The following is a 24,965-nucleotide window of genomic DNA, read 5'->3' on the forward strand; positions in this document are numbered from 1 at the left end:
TTCTAGAAATAAAACTAACGAAGGAATAAAGTGAATCAGACCTTTATGAGGAAATCTATAAAACTTTATTCAAGGATAGTATTTAAAATCTCAGTCTCTTACTGTGTTTCCTTTATAATACTTACAAAAAAACCATGTTTTAAAAAAACCATATTCCTAAATAATGTTTAAGAATCAGGGCAAAAACCAAATCAAATCATTCTGGTTGGTTCTCTTGCTTTTGTCATCTTACCTGCCCCTCCCCCCATTAGACTGTAAGCTTTCTGAGGGAAAAGATCTCGTTTGTGGTGCTCCTCCCTCTGTCCCCCTCCGCCCAAGACCTTCCACAATCTTGGCACAGAGTTGGCCCCTTACAACCATAAAGCACCCATTTCCACTTTATTGACTATGCCAAAGGCTCTGACTGTCTGGATCACCACAAACTGTGGAAAATTCTTTGAGATATACCAGAATACCAGACCACCTGACCTGCCTCTTGAGAAACCTGTATGCAGGTCAGGAAGCAACAGTCAGAACTGTACATGGAACAACAGACTGGTTCCAAATAGGAAAAGGAGTACATCAAGGCTGTATATTGTCACCCTGTTTATTTAACTCATATGCAGAGTACATCATGAGGAATGCTGGGCTGGAAGAAGCACAAGCTGGAATCAAGATTGCTGGGAGAAATATCAATAACCTCAGATATGCAGATGACACCACCCTTATGGCAGAAAGTGAAGAACTAAAGAGCCTCTTGATTAAAGTGAGAGAGGACAGTGACAAGGTTGGCTTGAAGCTCAACATTCAGAAAACGAAGATCATGGCATCTGGTCCCATCACTTCATGGTAAATAGATGGGGAAACTGTGGAAACAGTAACAAACTTTATTTTCTTGGGCTCCAAAATCATTGCAGATGGTAACTGCAGCCATGAAATTAAAAGATGCTCACTTCTTGAAAGAAAAGTTATGACCAACCTAGATAACATATTAAAAAGCAGAGACATTACTTTGCCAACAAGGGTCTGCCTAGTCAAGGCTGTGGTTTTTCCAGTAGTCATATATGGATGTGAGAGTTCAACTATAGAGAAAGCTGAGCGCGGAAGAATTGATGCTTTCGAACTGTGGTGTTGGAGAAGACTCTTGAGAGTCCCCTGGACTGCAAGGAGATCCAACCAGTCCAGCCTAAATGAAATCAATCCCAGCTGTTCATTGGAAGGATTTATGTTGAAGCTGAAACTCCAACACTTTGGCCACCTGATGCAAAGAACGGACTCATTGGGAAAGACCCTGATGCTGGGAAATATTGAAGCCGGGAGGAGAAAGGGACGACAGAGAATGAGATGGTTGGATGGCCTCACCGATTCAATAGACATGAGTTTGAGTAAGCGCCGGAGTTGATGATGGACAGGGAGGCCTGGCGTGCTGTGGCCCACGGGGTCGAAAAGAGTCAGACCCGACTGAACGACTGAACTGAACCGCACTGAACCGAACTGTAAAGCACGGAAGAACCTGAAGTATTGGCTGGTCCTTTTTACCTACTTTGAAGGATATTACGCAATAATGTACAGAAATTTCTCCAAGCCATCCTCGTGACAACACCCCCACCGACTCATCTCCGCCAATCAGAATGCTTGGCACCTGTGCCCTAGCTCCACCCCGCCCCCGCGGTCGCACGAGGCGGAATCTTCCGGTCTCTGGCTGTTTTTCTCCTGGAGAGGCCAGTGCGCCTGCGCAACGCGCCCTGATTGGCTGAGAGCTGAGGACCTGCGCGTGCAGGCCACAGCCTCGGTTACTAAGGGCGGGAGCCCGGCGAGGGCGCCGGCGGCTGGTTCTGTCTCAGCCTCGCTTCAAGGCCTATCTCCGCTCGCCATGCCGAACCGCAGGGCCAGCCGCAATGCCTACTATTTCTTCGTGCGGGAGAAGATCCCCGAACTACGGCGGAGAGGCCTGCCTGTAGCTCGCGTCGCCGATGCCATCCCCTACTGCTCCGCTGACTGGGCGGTAAGGCTGGAGGCCTGTGAGCCCGGGGCCAGGCAGTTGGCAAGTGGGAGGGTAAGGCCGGAGGGAAAGAGGCCTGAGAAGGCCAGTGACCCCTGGGCCTTGCTGGAGGGAGAGGAAGCTCCCCGTCCCTGGTCCAGGGCAAACCGACGCCGGAACCGCCCACAGTAATGTCCAGGCTTCTGCTGGCGGGGCCCCGGGCACTAGTCCCTCACTGCTGCTTCTCGTTTCCGCTTTCCATCTCATCAAGCTCCTGAGGGAGGAGGAAAAGGAGAAATATGCAGAAATGGCTCGAGAGTGGAGAGCTGCCCAGGGGAAGGACTCCCGGCCTTCGGAGAAGCAGGTAAAGTTAACCGGAGAAGAGCGGCCACCTTCCTTACAGGTAGGCATGCTCAGTAAATGCTGGATGAGTGAATGGATTAATGTCAAGAGTAGACGACTGGGTGATTTGGGTGAGTGCAAAAAAGAGTTTTTCGTTTTTCTCCTTGGTGTCAGAATGCTTGCTGAAAAACGAGCAGGCTCCTGAACTAGGGCACACGTTGGTTTCGTTTGACCTGCAGCCAATAAAACCGTGATTAGCAAAAGGGAATGTTGATATTTAGAATTTGTACTAGATCGCCTCTAAGGGTCCTTTTGAATTCTTTTATGATTGAAGAATCTTTTTTCAGATGCCTAACAGTAGTTTGGCCCATTCTCTCTTTTTGAATGACACCAGTCTGTGTTTAAAATATTGAAATAACAATATCTGTGGATGTTGATTAATGTTTTGTGTGCCTTACAGGTAAGGGTTGAATAAAGTTTATTTGAATTTATGTCTGTGTAGCAGAATGTTAAAGCACTGAATAAAATCTGTTGCTGATTCATATCTAGAAAAGGCAAGGTAAATGTAGAATTTTACCCCCTCCCTCTGTATTCTTCCCATTCTGACATAGCAAAAATTCTATTCTTATTATAAACTGCTAACATTGGGTTGAAATTCAATAGTTTTGCTGGTTTTAGGTTTGAGAGATTTTTATATTTTGGATTTATGTTTGCATAGAAGCTCTACTCAATTGAATTCGTATTCATACTTAATTATACTTGTGAGCTCCGATTTTTTTTGTTGTCTATTCACTGCAGTTTCTTAAGATATTTCCTCTCAAAATAAGTCATGTTCTACATATACATCATTGAGACTTGGAGTCAGCACAATCTGGTTTTTACTTTGAGTGAAGAAGAAACAGAGTACCTTGACAAATGATATTCTTTTGGCCACTGGACAAGCATGTATTATGTGACTCCATAGGATTAGATTTTCAGTAGTGGGGACATAGCTTTCAATAGCACTTGGACTGGTTATTTACCACTCAGCCCCTTGATTCAAAATATTTTTAGATTTTGCCATCCTCTGCCTTTGGGTGTACTCATTTATGTACTCATTGGGTTTATTGGCTTGGAGTGGTTACTAAAGTAATCTATGGGTTGTTTCAAAGTTATTTTGGTAAATTTAAGTATATGATATAATGTGGGCAAGAGTTTTAATGTATGGTCAATGATTACCTTTCTCTTTAGAAACCTGTTTGCACCCCATTGAGGAAGCCAGGCATGCTTGTACCAAAGCAGAATGTTTCACCCCCGGATCTGTCAGGCTTGTCACTAAAAAGTGATCAAGGTAGAGTAATCCTACAGTGTTTTGCTTATATAAATTTGGGCACTTAAAATTCTACATTATGTTGATCAGTAAACTTCTCTTCTCTTCATTTTGATTCTGCATTTCAAAGTAACTGACTATGGTGTTCAAACATGATGGCACTAAAGTTGCAAAAGACCAGGTAATATGCATTTGTTGAAGTAACACTGGGTTTGTTGTGTGTTTTTTTTTTTTTTAACAAAAATCTGGTTTCTTGATTTCTACCATTTCATATGTTATTAGACATGCTTTTGAATTCAAGTGTTTATAGCTAGACACTTAAATATGTTTGTTTTAAAAGTAAAGATAAATTGAGCCTAGGCCAGCAAAGAATATAGTTAATCAGAGTCCTTGCTGTTCCTTCTGGCTGTTTTTTTTTTTTTTTAATAAAATGTGTTCTGATTTTGATAAAAACTTGCTAATCTTTAGCAGTCCTTAAGTGTGGCCAATGCTGGTAAATAATACCCTTCTTATATTCTCACATTTCTTTCTTCCTTTAGAGAATTTGAAAGTGGTCTTGTGTGTATTGGTAAAAGGTAAAGAGTGAACTAAATTGTCCATAGTTTGTACTAGAATTTTTCTATACTGATTCTACTTGGTTTTATTTTCCATACCCTTATATTTCTTGAATATGGGTCACAGCTTTTCTTAAGTCATTACTCACATTTAAGGCTTATGTATAGCTAAGTTATGTAGAGCTAGCTGTAAGTTTGAATAATTTTGTTATTTTATACAAAGAGTGGTTGCTGCTTTCAGTTCAGTTCAGTCGCTCAGTCATGTCCAACTCTTTGCGACCCCATGAATCACAGCATGCCAGGCCTCCCTATCCATCACCAACTCCCGGAGTTCACCCAAACTCATGTCCATAGAGTCGGTGATGCCATCCAGCCATCTCGTTCTCTGTCGTCCCCGTCTCCTCCCACCCCCAATCCTTCCTAGCATCAGACTCTTTTCCAGTGAGTCAACTCGTCACATGAGGTGGCCAAAGTATTGGAGTTTCAGCTTTAGCATCAGTTGCTGCTTTAGTCCTTGGTAAATGTTATAAAAATTTATTTATCTGATACACCTATTTATTTTCTCTTTTCTAATTCATTTAGGAATATAGGAACAGAAGGAGAAAGGTTCTGAAACTTCTGTTTTTATCAAAGGAGTATATCTTGAGATGCTCATCTGTTTGTGTTGTCTTTTTTTTTTAAAGCTCTCCTTGGAGGCATTTTTTATTTTTTGAATATTTTTAGCCATGGCGAGCTACCTCCTCACTGTGAACAGCGCTTCCTCCCTTGTGAAATAGGCTGTGTTAAATATTCTCTCCAAGAAGGTATTATGGCAGATTTCCACAGTTTTATCAATCCTGGTAAGTAGCCAATTAGAGTAGATGCTATATGTTAAAAAGTTACTTTTTTATATTGATCTTATTTGATAATAGTATTTTTCTTAGAAGCTGTTGCATGGGTGAGTTCTTCAGATGTAGACTGGGTGAAAAACTATTGAGAATGAAGTGACAGTTTTTGGTTTAGGCTTTTAACCTCAAGTAAGCATTAAAGTTGAGCAGATAGAATGCCTGAAAAAGTCTGTAGCCTGCTGTTTGCTTATCTGTAGTCTTAGAATTTCCTGAAAGTTTTGCTCTTTTCTTTCTTTACCCTATCCTTCACCTCAGCAGTTCCTAGTTTTTAACTTGGTGTTGACTTGTAACATTGAGCAGAATATCCTTTCTGAACCTATTAATTAATCTGTAAAGTAGGGATAATGCCTGTTGGAGGGCTGTTCTAATGTGGGACACCTGGGTTCAATCCCTGGATTGGGAAGATCCACTGGAAAAGGGAATGACCATCCACTCCAGTATTCTGGCCTGGAGAATTCCATGGGCTGGTAGTCCATGGGATTACAAAGAGTCAGACACGGCTGAGTGACTTTCACTTTACTTTTCTAAAGAATGCATAAGAAGGTATGGAAATAGACTAGTATTTAAAAGGCTTTCAGATATTGTTATTCCTACTACTATTCCACCCCGTCAAGCAGTTAGTAATGAACACATAGGGTTTGATTCAGTTCTCAGGTTGGTAGATAGTGATTAGGGGAGTACTGTACCTTTTAGAGGTTAGTGGGAGGAACATATAGGGAGAACAGTTTGGGGAAAGAATAATTTCATCTTTAGTTTTGTCGGTTGCTTTAAAATTCATTAGGACAGTCCAGCACTTTTCCTTGTTTTGAAATAACAGGAAAACAGATTTTCCTACTTAATGTGAGTTGCTGCTTAGGACAATTTTTGAACAGCTATAAAACATTAAAAAGGCAGAACTTGGAGACTTTCCTCTGAGAAATATGTCAGTTATCTTGGAATATCAAGGGCGTCATGAACTGTGGCTTTTTTATGGACTCCTGGCTAAGACTCCCTTTAGCACAGATTTTCTTTATCTAGTATTTCTTTCTCTTTGAGGACTAACTTTTTAAAGTAGTGTGGATAATATGCCAAGATTCTTTGATAGTCATCATACCTTTGGTTAGGAAAAAACTCCTTTGAGGTTTAAATCTTCTGTAATTTCACATAACAATAGCAATTGCCTATGTTATGATATGGTCATCCTATGGAATATTACTTCAGTACAGCCGAGAGCTTCTGGATTTCTGCATCTCTCAATAAAATATTTTGAATTACAGGTGAAATTCCACGAGGATTTCGTTTTCATTGTCAGGCTGCAAGTAAGTATAAAGGAGTGGGATAGAATATAGGCGTTGAATATAAACTACCTGGTTAAGATGCTCTTTAAACAGACACGAAACATTGGGGGAAGATAATCTTAAATTATTGTTGGTAAATTTTCTTAAAAGTGGTAGATAGTGTATGTAAGCCTTAAAAATGTTTAAATTACAAGCAATGATAGAATAATGTCCTTTTCCTTTTATGGAGATTGTGTTTTTATTTCTGTTTTGTTTCTTTTTTTTTTTCTGCTTCTATCCTTTGGCTTGAAGATCAGTGGCTTTTACTGGCCAGGTGCTTAGGTAGGTCTTCTAACAGGTATGAGGTTATCTAGACTTAGGGCTGTTCACGGAAATGTCCATTCAAAAGTAAGGGGGAAAAAGTTTATGCTTCAAATGTAACAGAACAATAGTGTTAAACAGATGAAACAGCTATGAATTGATTTTTCAGATGAGGAAAACAGGTTTCTATGTAAAGTAACTTGCAACTGAAGGATGTGACTGTGTAAGTCTGACCTCTCGTACTCTTTTCTAGAAACTAGACTTTAACTAGTTTCTTATTTCTTTTCAAATAAAAGTCAGGATAATAGGTTTGTTTTCTATTTTTTATTCAAAGTGTCAGTGTTTTAAAAGTTTTTTTCTTAAAAATGTAGACAACTAGTCTGTAGAAGTGTTTGAAATTAGAAATAACTTTTTCAGATCTGCTATAACAAGCAGCTGTTTTGTGGTACTTATATTGTTCTTTATAAATGAAGAGAATATTTTAGATTCATTTTTTTTATTGTGTTCTTTGAGTTTTTCCCAGTCTTAGTAAAAAATATGTATTAGTCCCTTTTTTGTTTGTTTTGTTTTTTTGAATCAGAGCTGCAGGCTTTGGAACAAGAGTTTAAGGCAGTTTTTTTGTAAGTTCTCTTACGTAGCTTTGGGTGAAAAAAATGTATAGAATAAAAATGCTGTTGTAACTTTGAGATGTGAACCTAGCTCATCTCAAGTGTTAAATTGTCTGAAGCTATTTGGCAAAATAGTAGTAAAAAAGTAAAAGTAGAAACTTAGCTGGTGAATTAATTTCATGTTTTTACTTAAGCTTTGTTTATGGTTTGTTCATCTCGCGAATGCATTGGAATCCCTATATACCAGACAATCATTTGTGAGGATGCCCCTTACTGTTTGTTTCTGATTAATTTTTTAAAAAATCATTTAAAAAACTTATTTTTGCAGTGGTCTCAAAATTAAGTGATTAACAGAAAGTGTGGTTCTTGAAAACAAACCTATTAAGGTCTCCAAGAATGCTTTCTTGAGTTATTTTTCACACTGTTTGAGTTTTTCATTCAGAAAACCTGAGATACTTGGAGCTTACCAACTTTAGCATGTCTTAAATTGCCAATTTGATAACCCTAGGGAATGTATCAATTAAATAAGATAAATGATTGTATTAGAATGACAGCTGTGTCAACAGACTAACTAAAAATACCTAGGATAGTGTAATCCAGCTAATGCTTCACACTGAAAGAGATAGACATGATTAGTAGCTAAGGACAGTGCATTCAGATCTGCCTAATGCTCCTATGCTATCTGGTCTTTAAGAAGTGCGTGTGAAACCAAGTGCAGGCTTCATGGGCGTTATGGTTTAGCATATTATATTGAAGAATTTTAAGACTGGAAGAGATTCTGATAGTCTCCCGTGTCCCGCCCACCCCTGCAGTGTTCCTCTGAATGGGAGTTTAGGTTCTGTGTGTGTGTTGGGGGGTCCGGGGGTGGGTTGGAGATTTGGGCCCTCTCATTCTCCCATACTTCCCCAGAGGCGCTCTGCTTCTTTCCTTTTTATAGTTAATCATTTTGAGAGATAAATTCTGCTTTAACATGAGCCAAACCTTAGAAACTGCTTTCAGCTTCCTATATGGAAGGTCTATCAGCTTTTAAAATGAAGCTTCACACACATATAAAAAAATTATAACATTCACTTAGAGTTTGAAGAATATTAATGAACAGAAGTGCACCTGCCAGTCATCTGAAGAAATAGCACCTTGCTGTTATTACTGAAGGCCGCTATATTTCTGATTTCATCCCCCTCTTAAGAGAACCACTGTTCTGAATTTTGTGTTATTTCCTTTGTTTTATGAATAGTTTTAGGATAAGTACATATTTAAATATTGTATTTTATTTTGCTTGTTTGAACTTCTCGGTCATGTCTGACTCTGCAGCTCCACGTGCTGCCCCACCAGGCTCCTCTGTTCATCGAATTCTTCAGGCAAGAATACTGGAGTGGGAACTCCCTTGTGGTGCAGTGAATAAGACTCTACGCTCCCAATGCACGGAGCCTGGGTCAATCCCTGGTCAGGGAACTAGATCCCACATGCTGAAACTAAGATCCGGAGCAGCCAAATAAATACGTTTTATTAAAAAAAAAAAAAAGAATACTGGAGTGGGTAGCCATTCCCTTCTCCAGGGCATCTTCCCAACCCAGGGACTGAACCCAGGTCTCCTTCATTGCAGGCAGATTCTTTACTCTGAGCCGTCAGGGAAGCCCCACATATTCTATATATTTCTGTATATTTTTAAAATGTCTTTCCCCCTATTTCTCTGTTGGATTGTTTGTCATCTTTATTGGTGTGTGGAAGTTTATGATATATCTTTTTCTATTGATTATTTTAATCATATGCAGATACCTGTTTTCATTTTTCTGTAATGGGTATTTTAATTTATAGAAGTTTTTATTTTTAATTTAGTAAATGTATCAATTTTTTCCCTGATAGCTTGTGGGTGCTTAAGGTCTTACTTAAGAATTCCCTTTTACTGCGGAGAAGGCAATGGCACCCCACTCCAGTACTCTTGCCTGGAAAATCCCATGGATGGAGGAGCCTGGTAGGCTGCGGTCCATGGGGTTGCTAAGAGTCAGACAGACTGAGTGACTTCACTTTCACTTTTCATTTTCATGCATATTAAAAGGAAATGGCAACCCACTCCAGTGTTCTTGCCTGGAGAATCCCAGGGACGGAGGATGCTGGTGGGCTGCCGTCTATGGGGTTGCACAGAGTCGGACACGACTGAAGCGACAGCAGCAGCAGCATATTAAACTTTAAAGAATTTATTTTGACTTGACCTACTTATATTTCTCAGAATGAGAATATATACATTATTTACCAATAAATGCTTAATGCTTTAGACTTATAATTACCTTACTTGCAGAAATTTGGAAATCATTCCAATTAACTGGAAAAAAATACAAAAATTTTTTGTTCTTTTACTTTAAAATATATTTAAAATTTCTATAGCAGCCAAAACCTTTAACCAAAAATTCAGAACTGCAGTCTCTTAAGGGTAACAAAATGGCCACATACTAATTATCTTGATTATTAACACAGGAAAAGAAATATGTGGCTCTGAAAACAAGACTGGCTAGCAGTTGGTACAGTTTTCCTTTCTGGGCACACAAAACTGTCTTTATTTCATCTGTTCAAACATAGACAATTGTTCCAACTTTAGAGTTGAAACGGACTTTCAGCATTTAATATTGGTGATGCTTGCTAAGATTTAATAACTCCCAGCACTGAGAATCAGAAAATGACCACAATTAAAATTATCCTAAAGGACTTTACTACACAGAGTAATCTGCTATTCAGTAGTGTTTTTTAATTTCATGGTAGTTTTTCACAAACATAGCACCTCATTAAATATCTTGTAAACCACTTTGTAGTTACAATAAGGGTTGGAAGGTTAAGTTCCAAAGAGAATTATGTAATTAGTTTCACATAACTGAGTTTGAGTGAACTCCGGGAGTTGGTGATGGACAGGGAGGCCTGGCGTGCTGTGATTCATGGGGTCGCAAAGAGTCGGACACAACTGAACTGAACTGAACATGGCAAAACAATGCGAATCTCAGGCAAAATCAGCATTAGAAATGCAGTCTGTTGATCGCTACAGTCCATGGAGTCGCCCATACTCCAAGGGGATGCTCATCTATAATGGGCACCATCTTATTCAGACATGGTATTAATACTACGCTTTCAAAGTCCAAGTAGATAAACACTGAAATGGACTCCTGCTTTACAAATCATCTATTAAATATGCCTGTAAAACTAAAAACATTTTTTTGCAAAAGGTCAGATGAGTTACGCCAGGTAAAGAATTCCCTTCTCCTTGAGGGCCATGAAGATATCTTTATCTTATAGTTCCAAGATCTTATTGCACTTGGAATTGACTTGTGTATGATGTGAGGTACAGATTCAGTTTCTCTTTTTCTCCCATGTGGATAATCAGCTGTCTCATTTATTGAATAATCAGTGTGTTCCCCATGTGTAGTGCCACCTGTATCCCATCATACTTCTGTTTATGCATGAATCTTTTTGATATCTTCTGTTCTATTAATCTGCTTGTTTTTTAGTGCCCATATATTGTTAAAACAGAATATTTTCATAATATTTACTTTGTTCTTTTGGAATAATATGGCTGTTCTTGTCTCTTTGCTGTTCCATGTACAATTTATCGTGCATCACAAAAAGGCTATTGAGATTCAGAATCTCCCATTTTAGAATCACGGGATTCTAATCTTAGGATTTGGGGGGGTTTTAGGGGAGTGTTTGTGCATTTTTCTTTTAATTTTTATACATTTTTTAAAAGATTACTTTCCACTTATAGTTACTACAGAATGTTGGTTATATTCTCCATGTTGTACAAATCATGCTTGAGTCTATATTACACCCCACACTTAGTATGTCCCGTTCCCCCACCCCTATATTGCACCTCTGCCCACTGGAAGCCACTGGTTTGTTCTCTGTATTTATGAGTCTTCTTTTATATTCACTAATTTGTTGTAGTTTTTAGATCCACATACAACCCATATTATGCAGTACTGATCTTGGTCTGATTTATTTTACATGGCATAGTGTCCTCCAAGTCCATCCATTACAGCAAATAACAATGTGTTATTCTTTCTTAATGACTGGGTAGTAGTCCTATGCATGTATATATCACAGCTTCTTTCTTAATTTTTATTTTATATTTGAATATAGTTGATTTGGGCTTCCCAGGTGGCGTGAGTGGTATAAAAAACTCACGTGCCAGTGCAGGAGATGTAAGAGACATGGATTTGATCCCTGGGTTGAGAAGATCTCCTAGAGGAGGGCACAGCAACCCTCTCCAGTATTCTTACCTGATGAATCCCATGGACAGAGGAGCTGATGGGCTTACAGTCCATGGGGTTGCCAAGAGTTGGACATAACTGAAGCAACTTAGCACGCATGGCACATACATGATTTACAGCATTGTGTTAACTTCAAGTGAACACAAACCGATTGTTTTACACGCACATATATCTATTGGCCAGATTATTTTCCCATGCAGGTTATTATAGAGTATTGAGTAGGGTTCCGTGTCCTTGTTGATTATCAATTTTATATATAGTAGTTCAGTTCAGTCGCTCAGTCATGTCCAACTGTTTGTGACCCCATGAACTGCAGCACACTAGGCCTCCCTGTCCATCACCAACTCCCAGAGTCCACCCAAACCCATGTCCATCAAGTTGGTGATGCCATCCAACCATCTCATCCTCTGTCATCCCCTTATCCTCCTGCTCTCAATCTTTCCCAGCATCAGGGTCTTTTCAAATGAGTCAGCTCTTCTCATCAGGTGACCACAGTATTGGAGTTTCAGCTTCAACATCAGTCCTTCCAGTGAACACCCAGGACTGATCTCCTTTAGAATGGACTGGTTGGATCTCCTTGCAGTCCAAGGGACTCTCAAGAGTCTTCTCCAGCACCACAGTTCAAAAGCATCAATTCTTCAGTGCTCAGCTTTCTTTATGGCCCAACTCTCACATTTATACATGACCACTGGAAAAAACATAGCCTTGACTAGACGGACCTTTGTTGGCAAAGTAATGTTTTGTGTATATGTTAATCCCAAACTCCTAATTTATCCCTCCCCACCTTACCTTTCCCCTTTGGTAGCCATAAGTTTGTTTTCTAAATCTGTGAATCTGCTTCTGTTTTGTAAATAAGTTCATTTGTATCATTTTTCCGTTTTTAGATTCCACATATAGCAATACGGTATATATCTTTGTCTGGCTTACCTCATTTGGTGTGATAATCTCTATAGGTTATAGAGATTGTCTATGGGTGTATCCATATTGGCTGCAAATGGCATTTTGGGGGGGAGGCCCCTTCCCCCACTTGACACAATGTAGTATTTTAGTTCTCCAACCAGGGATTAAACCCCTGCCTCTGCAGTGGAAGTGCAGAGACTTACTGCATGCTGGGTAAATTCCTGTGAATGGCATCATCTTATTCTTTTTTTTCCATTGTATATATGTACCACATCTTTATCCATTCATCTGTTGATGGACATTTAGGTTGCTTCCATTTCTTGGCTATTGGAAATAGTACTGCTTTGAACATTGGAGTGCATGTATATTTTCGAAGTATGGTTTTCTCTGGATATATGCCTAAGAGTAGGATTCTTGGATCATATGGCAACTCTCTTTTTAGTTTTTTTAAGGAACCTCCAGATTCCTTTCATAGTGGTTGTACCAATTTACATTCTTACCAACAGTGTAGGAGGTTCCCTTTTCTCCACACCCTCTCCAGCATTTACTGTTTGTAGACATTTTGATGATGGCCATTCTGAGGTGATGATTTTGATTTGCATTATAATTTTTATTTGTATTATAATCAAAATTATAGTACAAATTCATTTTATAACTGATGCAAATTTTATAGTAATTTATAATATAAATTGTAACAATTTATAATATAATTAAAATTTGCAATAAATTATAATGGAAACTTTATAATAACGCAATTTTTATGTTTATAAAATTTATAAAAATATTTTTAAATTTATTTTAAAATTTATATAATTATGCAGATTTTGGAAATCAAAATTATTGAGATGATAATTTTTATTTTTGTTATAATTTTAATTTGCATTTTGATAATTATCAATGTTGAGCATCTTTTTATGTGCTTTGTGATCATCTGCACATCTTTGGAAAAATGTTTATTAAGTACTTCCACCAATTTTTTTTTTTTTTTGGAGTAATACTATTATCACTATATTTGCATGTAAAAGTATAGGTAATGCTATGCTTGAGTTCTTATAAGTTCAGTCTCGGTCATGTCCAACTGTTTGTGATCCCATGGGCTGCAAATTACGACACTTCACTCTCCAACAGCAATTCCTGGAGCACTCTCAAGCTCAAGTCCATCGAGTCGGTGATGCCCTTCAACCATCTTTTTTTCTTAATTTTTTTTTTCCAGTTTTATTTATTTATTTTTTTCAAGTTGAACAGACTAAATTTCTTTAAACAAACTTACTTATACTCCAGAGTCCTTTAAAAACTTAATAGCATTTATACATTGAAGGTATTTGATTTTCTTGTAACTAGCACTTCAAATGCAACAAGCATTTGAAGCAACAAGCATTTGACCCAACAAGTAAAACTTTCTACAGTTCATAACTTTTATAAATAAAATAAATTAAATGTACAGTGAATAAGTTCTCTGAAATATTTCAATATTTCTGCAGGTTTAGTAACATCGTAAAATACATTTCAACTAAAATTGTTTTTTTCTTGATATTCAGCAACATGAGCTGTTTGTAGGTTTAGGGAATAATGCCTTGTGGGTTGCATCATTTGAAATATTTTTTCTAATTCTGTGGGTTGTCTTGTGGTTTTGTTTATGGTTTGCTTTGCTGTGTGAAAGCTTTTAAATATTTGTTTATTTTTATTTATGTATTTATTTTGTTGAGCCAGGTTTTAGTTGTAGTCCATGGGATCTTCAAACTTTGTTGCAGCATATGGGATCTAGCTCCTTGATGAGGGGTGGAACCAGGGCTACCTTCATTGGAAACTTAGAGTCTTAGCAACTAGACCACTAGGAAAGTCCTGTGTAAAAGCTTTTAGTTAGGTCCTATTTGTTTATTATTGTTTTTATTGTTATTAGGACATGGATCCAAAAAGATACTGCTGTGATTTATGTCAGAGAGAGTTTTGTTTTCCTCTTGAGAGTTTTATAGTATCTGGTCTTACATCTAGGTTTTTAATCATTTGGAGTTTATTTCTGTGTACTTTTTTAAAATTTAATTAATTAATTTTTTAAAATTAATTTACAAGATTGTATTGGTTTTTGCCATACATTAGCTTGAATCCACCATGAGTGTACATGTGTTCCCTATCCTGAACCCCCCCTCCCACCTCCCTCCCCGTCCCATCCCTGTGGGTCATCCCAGTGCACCAGCCCCGAACACCCTGTCCCATGCATCAAACCTGGACTGGCGATTCATTTCACATATGATATTTTGCATGTTTCAGTGCCATTCTCCCATATCATCCTGCCCTCGTCCTCTCCCACAGAGTCCAAAAGACTGTTCTATACATCTGTGTCTCTTTTGCTGTCTTGCATACAGGGTTATCGTTACCTTCTTTCTAAATTCCATATATGTGTGTTAGTATACTGTATTGGTGTTTTTCTTTATGGCTTACTTCACTCTGTATAATAAGTTTCATCCGCCTCATTAGAACTGATTCAAATGTATTCTTTTTATGGCTGAGTAATACAACTGAGCGACTGAACTGAATACTCCATTGTGTTTATGTCCCACACTTTCTTATCCATTCATCTGCTGATGGACATCTAGGTTGCTTCCATGTCCTGGCTATTATAAACAGTGCTGCGATGAACATTGGGGTACATGTGTCTCTTTCAATTCTGGTTTCCTCGGTGTGTATGCCCAGAAGTGGGATTGCTGGGTCGTATGGCAGTTCTATTTCCAGTTTTTTAAGGAATCTCCACACTGTTCTCCATAGTGGCTGTACTAGTTTGCATTCCCACCAACAGTGTAGGAGGGTTCCAACTTTTTCTCCACACGCTCTCCAGCATTTATTGCTCGTAGACTTTTGGATAGCAGCCATTCTGACTGGCGTGAAATGGTACCTCATTATGGTTTTGGTTTGCATTTCTCTGATAATGAGTGATGTTGAGCATCTTTTCATGTGTTTGTTAGCCGTCTGTATGTCTTCTTTGGAGAAATGTCTGTTCTTTGGCCCACTTTTTGATTGGGTCTTTTATTTTTCTGGAATTGAGCTGTAGGAGTTGCTTGGATATTTTTGATATTAATTCTTTGTCCATTGCTTCATTTGCTATGATCTTCTCCCATTCTGAAGGCTGTCTTTTCACCTTACTTATAGTTTCCTTTGTTGTGCAGAAGCTTTTAATTTTAATTAGGTCTCATTTGTTTATTTTTGCTTTTATTTCCAATATTCTGGGAGGTGAGTCATGGAGGATCCTGCTGTGGTTTATGTCAGAGAGTGTTTTGCCTATATTTTCCTCTAGGAGTTTAATACTTTCTGGTCTTACGTTTAGATCTTTAATTCATTTTGAGTTTATTTTTGTGTACATTCTTAAAGAATGTTTTAATATTACATCATTCTGTCACATGTGTCTGTCCATTTTTCCCAGCACCACTTACTGAAGAGACTGTCCTTTCTCCATTGTATATTCTTACCTTCTTTGCTGTAGATTATTGACCATAGGTGAGTGGGTTTATTTCTGGGCTTTCTATCCTATTCCATTATTCTGTGTCTTTGTATGAGTACCATATTGTTTTGATGACTATAGCTTTATAGTATAGTCTAAAGTCAGGGAGCCTGATTCCTCCAGCTCTGTTCGTCTTAAGATTGCTTTGGCTGTTTTGGAGTCTTTTGTTTCTGCATACAAATTTTAAGACTTTTTTGTTCTAGTCCTCTAAAGCAATGCCATTGGTAATTTAATAGGGATTGTATTGAGTCAGTACACTACTTTGAGTAATATAATCATTTTGACAATATTGATTCTTCAGATCCGAGAACATGGTATATCTGTCTGTGTCATCTTTAGTTTCTTTCCTCTGCATCTTCTAGTTTTCAGAGTACAGGTCTTTTGCCTCCTTAGGTTAAGTTTATTCCTAGGTATTTTATTCTTTTTGATGTGATGGCAAATGAGATAGTTTCCTTATTTTTTTCTTTCTGTTCTTTTGTTCTTAGTGTATAGATATGCAACAGATTTCTGTGTATTAATTTAGTCTCCTAAAATTTTACTGAATTAATGAACTGTGGTAAGTTTTCTGGTAACATCTTTAGGATTTTCTATGTATAGTATCATGTCATCTGCAAACAGTGATGGTTATACTACTACTTTTCCAGTTTGGATTCCTTTTGTTTTCTTCTCTGATTGCCCTGGCTAGGACTCCCAAACTGTTCAATAAAAGTGGTGAGAGTAGACATCCTTGTCTTGTTCCTGGTCTTAGAGGGAATGTTTTTAGCTTTTCACCATTGAATATGGTGTTGAATTTGTCATATATGGCCTTTATTATGTTGAGGTATGTTCCATCTGTGCCCACTTTTCTATGGATTTTCTTTAATTTGTAAATGTGATCACACTGACTTGGAGATACTTAAAAATACTTGTATCTTTGGGATAAGTCCATTTGATCATGATGTATGATCCTTTTAATATACTGTTGAATTTAGTTTTCTAGTATTTGTTGAGGTTTTGCATCTTTGTTAATTGATATTTTTGTGTATCTTCTTTGCCTGATTTTGGCCTCATAGAATGAGTTTGGAAGTGTTCCTTCCTGTGCCATTTTTTCAGAATAGTTTCAGAAGCATAGATGTTAACTCTGCTCTAAGTGTTTAATAGAACTCGCCTGTGATGCCATCTGGTCCTGGACTTAACTTTGTTGGGAGTGTTTTAATTAGTTCAATCTCAGTACTTGTGCTTGTTCTGGTTGTATTTTCTGTTTCTTCCTGGTTTGGAAAGTTGTACTTTTCTAATAAGCTTCCCAGGTGGCTCAGGGCAGGAGACATGGGTTCCTTTCCTGTGTTGGGAAGACCCCCTGGAAGAGGAAACGGCAGCCCACTCCAGTATTCTTGCCTGGAGAATCCCATGGTCGGAGGAGCCTGGTGGGCTACAGTCCATAAGGAATCAAAGAATCGAGCACAGCTGAGCAGCTGAGCACAGGTACACACACACCTTTCTAATAATTTGTCCGTTTCTTCTAGATTGTCCATTTTATTGATATATAGTTGCTCATAGTAGCTTCCTATGATCCTTTGTATTTCTGTGGTATCCGTTATAATTTCTACTTATTTCACTTCTGGTTTTGAGTTCAGCCCTCTCCCTTTTTTCCTTGATGAGTCTAGCTACAGGTTTATCAATTTGGTTTATCTTCTCAAAGAACCAGCTTTTGGTTTCATTGACCTTGTCTATTTATTTTGTCTCTGTTTAATTTATTGTTTTGTCTCCATTTCATTTATTTCTGCTGTTTCTTTCCTTCTGCTAATTTTAAATTTTTGATTTTTTCTCTGGTTGCTCTAGGTATAATGTTAGATATTTTTATTTGACAGATTTTTCTTGTTTCCTGAGATAAGATTGTGTTGCTTATAAACTTCCCTCTTGAACTGCTTTTGATGCATCCCATATATTTGGATCATCTGCTTTTGTTTGCATTTATCTCTAAGTATTTTTTTATTTCCTCTTTGTTTTTTTTCCATGATCCATTAGTTATTTAGCTGCTGCTGCTGCTGCTAAGTCACTTCAGTCGTGTCCGACTCTGTGTGACCCCATAGACGGCAGCCCACCAGGCTCCCCCGTCCCTGGGATTCTCCAGGCAAGAACACTGGAGTGGGTTGCCATTTCCTTCTCCAATGTGTGAAAGTGAAAAGGGAAAGTGAAGTCGCTCAGTCATGTCTGACTCGTAGCGACCGCATGGACTGCAGCCTACCAGGCTCCTCCGTCCATGGGATTTTCCAGGCAAGAGTACTGGAGTGGCTTGCCATTGCCTTCTCCGAGTTATTTAGCAGCATATTGTTTATCCTCTGAGTGTTGTTTTTTTTTGTTTTTTTTTTTTAGTTTTTTTTTTTTCTTGATTTTTAAAAAATCTTCTAGTGTTGTGGTTGGAAAAGATGATTGATGTAATTGCAGTTTTTACCCAGGCTTTCTTTGTGACCTAGCCTGTGATCACTCCTGGAGACTGTTCCATAAGCATATTGTTTATCCTCTGAGTGTTGTTTTTTTTTGTTTTTTTTTTTTTAGTTTTTTTTTTTCTTGATTTTTAAAAAATCTTCTAGTGTTGTGGTTGGAAAAGATGATTGATGTAATTGCAGTTTTTACCCAGGCTTTCTTTGTGACCTAGCCTGTGATCACTCCTGGAGACTGTTCCATGTGCACTTGAGAAGAATTTGTGTTCTGCTGCTTTCAGATGGAATGTTCTATAAGTATCAGTTAAGTCTCTGTGTCTGTTGTGTATATAAGACCTGCGTTTCCTTACTGATTTCCGGTTTGGATGATCTGTCCTTTGATATAATGTTGAAGTCCCCACTCTTGGGTTACTGTTGACTTTTCCTTTCATGGCTGCTCTGTGTCTCTTGTCCAGTTCCTCAGTTGTGTCTGACTCCTGTGACCCTATGGATTGTAGCCTGCCAGGCTCCTCTGTCCATGGGATTTTTTTCAGCAAGAATCCTGGAATTGATTTCCATTTCCTCCTCCAGGCCCAAAGGCCCATTTCTCCCTCTTCCCAATGCACAGATCAAACCTGCATCTCTATGACTGTTAGCATTTGCATTATACGTTGAGATGCTTCTCTGTTGATTGCATGTATAATTGTTAATTTCTCTTTTTGGATTGATCTCTTGATCATTATGCAGTGGAAGTGACCAATAGATTCAAGGGATTAGATCTGATAGAGTGCCTGAAGAACTATGGACAGAGGATCATGACATTGTACAGGAGGCAGGGATCAAGACCATCCCCCAGGGAAAGAAATGCCAAACAGCAGAATGGTTGTCTGAGGAGGCCTTACAGTAGCTGTCAATAGAAGAGAAATGAAAGGCAAAGGAAAAAAGCAAAGATATACCCTTGGCTGCAGAGTTCTAAAGAATAGCAAGGAGAGATAAGAAGCCTTCCTCAGTGATCAATGCAAAGAAATAGAGGAAAACAATAGAATGAGAAATACTAGAGATCTCTTCAAGAAGATTAGAGATACCAAGGGAACATTTCATGCAAAGATAGGCACAATAAATGACAGAAATGGTATGGACCTAACAGAAGCAGAAGATATTAAGAAGAGGTGGCAAGAATACACAGAAGAACTCTACAAAAATCTTCATGACCCAGATAATCATGATGGTGTGATCACTCACCCAGAGCCAGATATCCTGGAATGTGAAGTTAAGTGGGCCTTAGAAAGCATTACTAGTAAACAAAGCTAGTGGAGGTGATGGAATTCCAGTTGAGCTATTTCAAATCCTAAAAGATGATGCTGTGAAAGTGCTGCACTCAATATGCCAGCAAATTTGAAAAACTCAGCAGTGGCCACAGGACTGGCAAAGGTCAGTTTTTATTAAAATCCCAAAGAAAAGCAATGCCAAAGAATGCTCAAACTACCACACAGTTGCACTCATCTCAAATGCTAGTAAAGCAATGCTCAGAATTCTCCAAGCCAGGCTTCAGCAATACATGAACCATGAACTTCCAGATGTTCAAGCTGTATTTAGAAATGGCTGAGGAACCAGAAGTCAAATTACCAACATCTGCTGGATCATCAAAACAAGAGAGTTCCAGGAAAACATCCGCTTTATTGACTATGCCAAAGCCTTTGACTGTGTGGACCACAACAAAATCTGCAAAATTCTGAAAGAGAAGGGAATACCAGACCGCCTGACCTGCCTCTTGAGAAATCTGTATGCAGGTCAGGAAGCCACAGTTAGAACTGGACATGGAACAACAGACTGGTTCCAAATAGGAAAAGGACTACATCAAGGTTGTATATTGTCACCCTGCTTATTTAACTTATATGCAGCGTTTCTCATGAGAAACGCTGGGCTGGATGAAGCACAGGCTGGAATCAAGATTGCCAGGAGAAATATCAATAAACTCAGATATGCAGATGATACCACCCTTATGGCAGAAAGTGAAGAAGAACTAAAGAGCTCTTGATGAAAGTGAAAGAGGAGAGTGAAAAAATTAGCTTAAAGCTCAGCATTCAGAAAACAAAGATCATGGCATCTGGTCCCATCACTTCATGGCAAATAGATGGGGAAACAGTGGAAACAGTGTCAGATTTTATTTTCTTGGGCTCCAAAATCACTGCAAATGGTGACTGCAGCCATGAAATTTAAAGACGCTTCCTCCTTGGAAGAGAAGTTATAACCAACCTAGATAGCATATTAAAAAGCAGAGACATCACTTTGCCAACAAAGGTCCATCTAGTCAAAACTACAGTTTTTCCAGTAGTCATGTATGGATGTGAGAGTTGGACTGGGAAGAAAACAGCATCGAAGAATTGTTGCTTTTGAACTGTGATGTTGGAGAAGACTCTTGAGAGTCCCTTGGACTGCAAGGAGATCCAACCAGTCCATCCTAAAGGAGATCAGTCCTGGGTGTTCATTGGAAGGACTGATGTTGAAGCTGAAACTCCAATACTTTGGCCACCTCATGCAAAGAGTTGACTCATTGGAAAAGACCCTGATGCTGGGAGGGATTGGGGGCAGGAAGAGAAGGGGACGACAGAGGATGAGATGGTTGGATGGCATCACCGATTCAATGGACGTGGGTTTGGGTAGACTCCAGGAGTTGGTGATGGACTGGGAGGCCTGGTATGCTGAAATTCATGGGGTCACAAAGAGTCGGACACGACTGAGACTGAAGTGATACACTCTTTATCAGGATAAAGAAGTTCCCTTTTGTTCCCAGTTTCACTAGAGATATCAGTTGTATATTTTAATGAATACTCTTTCTGGATATCAGATGATTGGTGTCTTTTGTTTATATGGTGATTTACTCATCCTAAAAACTAATCGTACTTTCCAGGAACAAATCCAACATTTTCACTATATAACTCTTAAATAAATTGCTGGATTCGGTTTCCTAATATGGGTTGATCAAAAAGTTCCTTTGGTTTTTAAAAAGTAAAAATAAAGGACACATTTTTCATTTTCACTAAGTTTTATTAAACAGTGATTCACCTTTTTGTTCCACTAACTTCTACCATTTTTTAGCAACTTCATAATTCCATCTTCCCAAAACTTTTTACCTTTTAGAACAGAATTGTTCCAGGTGTCTTTTACACCAGGGAATTGACATTTTTTTTCTTTAAAAGAAGTAAAGATGAAAATAATTGGGAATTTGAAGGTGCAATGTCTAATGAGTATGGTGGGTGAGTCAGAACTTCCCAACCAAGCTTTAACAGCTTTTGCCTGGTCATCAAAGAAACATGCAAACTTGCGTTATCCTGATGGAAGATTATGTTTTCTTTTGGCTAATTCCGGATGCTTTTCATTGAGTACTGCTTTCAAGTTGATCTAATTGGGAGTAGTAATTGTTGGAATGAATCATTTGGTTTTCCAGAAGAAGCTCATCCCTTCCAGTCCCACCATGTACACACGCATCACCTTCTTTGGATGAAGATTGGCCTTTGGTGTGGTTGGTGGTGGTTCATTTTGCTTGCCTCATGATATCTCCCACTTACATTGTTATACTGTATCTGCTTTTTATCACCCATCACAATTTATTCAGAAAACGAAATGTTTTTGTTGTGTTTTAAGTAGAGAATTGCATTCAGAAATATGATCAACTTTACTGTATTCATTGATTAGCTCTAGTAGTTTTCTGGTAGAGTCTTTAGGGTTTTCTGTGTAGAGGATCATGTCATCAGCAAACAGTGAAAGTTTTACTTCTTTTCCAATTTGGATTCCTTTTATGTCTTTTTCTGCTCTGATTGCTGTGGCCAAAACTTCCAGAACTATGTTGAATAGTAGTGGTGAGAGTGGGCACCCTTGTCTTGTTCCTGACTTTAGGGGAAATGCTTTCAGTTTTTCATCATTGAGGATAATGTTTGCTGTGGGTTTGTCATATATAGATTTTATTATGTTGAGGTATGTCCCTTCTGTTTCCACCTTCTGGAGGATTTTAATCATAAATGGATGTTGAATTTTGTCGAAGACTTTCTCTGCTTCTATTGAGATAATCATATGATTTTTATTTTTCAGTTTGTTAATGTGGTGTATTACATTGATTGATTTGTGGATATTGAAGAACTTGCATTCCTGGGATAGAGCCCACTTGGTCATGATGTATGATCTTCTTAATGTGGTATTGGATTCTGATTGCTAGAATTTTGTTAAGGATTTTTGCATCTATGTTCATCAGTGAAATTGGCCTGTAGTTTTCTTTTTTTGTGGGATCTTTCCCAGGTTTTGGGATTAGGGTGATGGAGGCCTCATAGAAAGACCTGTACATAGAGAACTATAAAACACTGGTGAAAGAAATCAGAGAGGACACTAATAGATGGAGAAATATACTGTGTTCGTGGATTGGAAGAATAAATATTGTGAAAATGAGTATACTACCCAAAGTAATTTATACATTCAATGCAGTGCCTATCAAGCTACCAACAATATTTTTCACAGAGCTAGAACAAATAATCTCACAATTTGTATGGAAATACAAAAAACCTCGAATAGACAAAGCAATCTTGAGGAAGAAGAATGGAACTGGGGGAATCAACCTGCCGGACTTCAGGCTCTATTACAAAGCCACAGTCATCAAGACAGTATAGTACTGGCATAAAGACAGAAATATAGACCAATGGAACAAAATAGAAAGCCCAGAGATAAATCCACACACCTATGGACACCTTATCTTTGACAAAGGAGGCAAGAATATAAAATGGAGAAAAGACAGTCTCTTTAACAAGTGGTGCTGGGAAAACTGGTCAACCACTTGTACAAGAATGAAACTAGAACACTTCCTAACACCATACACAAAAATAAACTCAAAATGGATTAAAGATCTAAATGCAAGACCAGAAACTATAAAACTCCTAGAGGAGAACATAGGCAAAACGCTTTCCGACCTAAATCACAGCAGGATCCTCCAAGACCCACCTCCCAGAATATTGGAAATAAAAGCAAAAATAAACAAATGGGACCTAATTAAAATTAAAAGCTTCTGCACAGCAAAGGAAACTTTAAGCAAGGTGAAAAGACAGCCTGCAGAATGGGAGAAAATAATAGCAAATGAAACAACTGACAAAGAATTAATCTCCAAAATATACAGGCAGCTCCTTCAGCTCAATTCCAGAAAAATAAACGACCCAATCAAACAATAGGCCAAAGCACTAAACAGACATTTCTCCAAAGAAGACATACAGATGGCTAACAAACACATGAAAAAGTGCTCAACATCCCTCATAATCAGAGAAATGCAAATCAAAACCACAATGAGGTACCATTTCACACCAGTCAGAATGGCTGCTATCCAAAAGTCTCCATGCAATAAATGCTGGAGAGGGTGTGGAGAGAAGGGAACCCTCTTACACTGTTGGTGGGAATGCAAACTCGTACAGCCACTATGGAGAACAGTGTGGAGATTCCTTAAAATCTGGAAATAGAACTGCCATATGATCCAGCAATCGCACTCCTGGGCATACACACCGAGGAAACCAGAATTGAAAGAGACATGTGTACCCCAGTGTTCATCGCAGCACTGTTTATAATAGCCAGGACATGGAAGCAACCTAGATGTCCATCTGCAGACGAATGGATAAGAAAGCTTTGGTACTTATACACAATGGAGTATTACTCAGCCATTAAAAAGAATGCATTTGAATCAGTTCTAATGAGGTGGATGAAACTAGAGCCTATTATACAGAGTGAAGTAAGCCGGAAAGAAAAACACCAATACAGTATACTAATGCATATATATGGAATTTAGAAAGATGGAAATGACAACCCTGTATACGAGACAGCAAAAGAGACACAGATGTATAGAACAGTCTTTGGGACTCTGTGGGAGAGGGTGAGGGTGGGATGATTTGGGAGAATGGCATTGAAACATGTATATTATCATATGTGAAACGAATCGCCAGTTCAAGGTCGATGCATGTTACAGGATGCTCGGGGCTGGTGTGCGGGGATGACCCAGAGGGAGGATAAGGGGAGGGGGGAGGGGGGTTCAGGAAGGGTAACTCATGTACACCCGGGGCAGATTCATGTCAATGTATGGCAAAACCAACCAATATAATATTGTAAAATAATTAGCCTCCAAGAAAAATAAATAAAAAATAAATATGATCAAGAAGGTTGTCTTTTTTTTTTCCTTATTGCAGCCCAAACATATTTAATAAAAGCAGTTACCATGGTGCTTTGATTTTCAGTGCTTGAATTGGGTATTTTGAGTATGTCACTTATCTCCCATGTGGAATAAGGTTCATTGTTCTCAATGTCTCAGTTTGATTGCTGTCACCTTCAGCTGGTTGCCCAACTATGGAGCATCATCCAGCAAGAAATCTCTACCATGAAACTGTGAAAACCACTTTTGACACATTTGATCAGTCACAATACCTTTGCTGGGCTTCCCTAGTGACTCAGAGGTTAAAGCGTCTGCTTCCAATGCGGGAGACCTAGGTTCGATCCCTGGGTCGGGAAGATCCCCTGGAGAAGGAAATGATAACCCACTCCAGTATTCTTGCCTGGAAAATCCCATGGACGGAGAAGTCTGGTAGGCTACAGTCCACGGAGTCGCAAAGAGTCGGACACGACTGAGCGACTTCACTTTCTTTCTTTCACTTTAATACCTTTTCTAT

The 24,965-nt window shown here is 38.5% G+C and overlaps 1 protein-coding gene across 1 annotated transcript in view; it reads left to right on the plus strand.

The window, feature by feature from the left end:
* Window positions 1-1,765: 1,765 nt before the first annotated feature.
* The window catches only part of MAEL (maelstrom spermatogenic transposon silencer), a 57,692-nt gene continuing 34,492 nt past the window's right edge, over window positions 1,766-24,965 (plus strand). The window contains exons 1-5 of the mRNA XM_055402284.2: window positions 1,766-1,984; window positions 2,232-2,324; window positions 3,533-3,632; window positions 4,849-5,004; window positions 6,309-6,350. Coding sequence (XP_055258259.2) covers window positions 1,853-1,984; window positions 2,232-2,324; window positions 3,533-3,632; window positions 4,849-5,004; window positions 6,309-6,350 — 523 coding nt within the window. The 5' untranslated portion in view covers window positions 1,766-1,852. The remainder of the gene's footprint in view (window positions 1,985-2,231; window positions 2,325-3,532; window positions 3,633-4,848; window positions 5,005-6,308; window positions 6,351-24,965) is intronic.

Source organism: Moschus berezovskii, chromosome 4, assembly GCF_049115385.1.
Source record: "Moschus berezovskii isolate FMDL1 chromosome 4, NW_MosBer_1.0, whole genome shotgun sequence".
In the NCBI taxonomy this organism is placed as follows: domain Eukaryota; kingdom Metazoa; phylum Chordata; class Mammalia; order Artiodactyla; family Moschidae; genus Moschus; species Moschus berezovskii.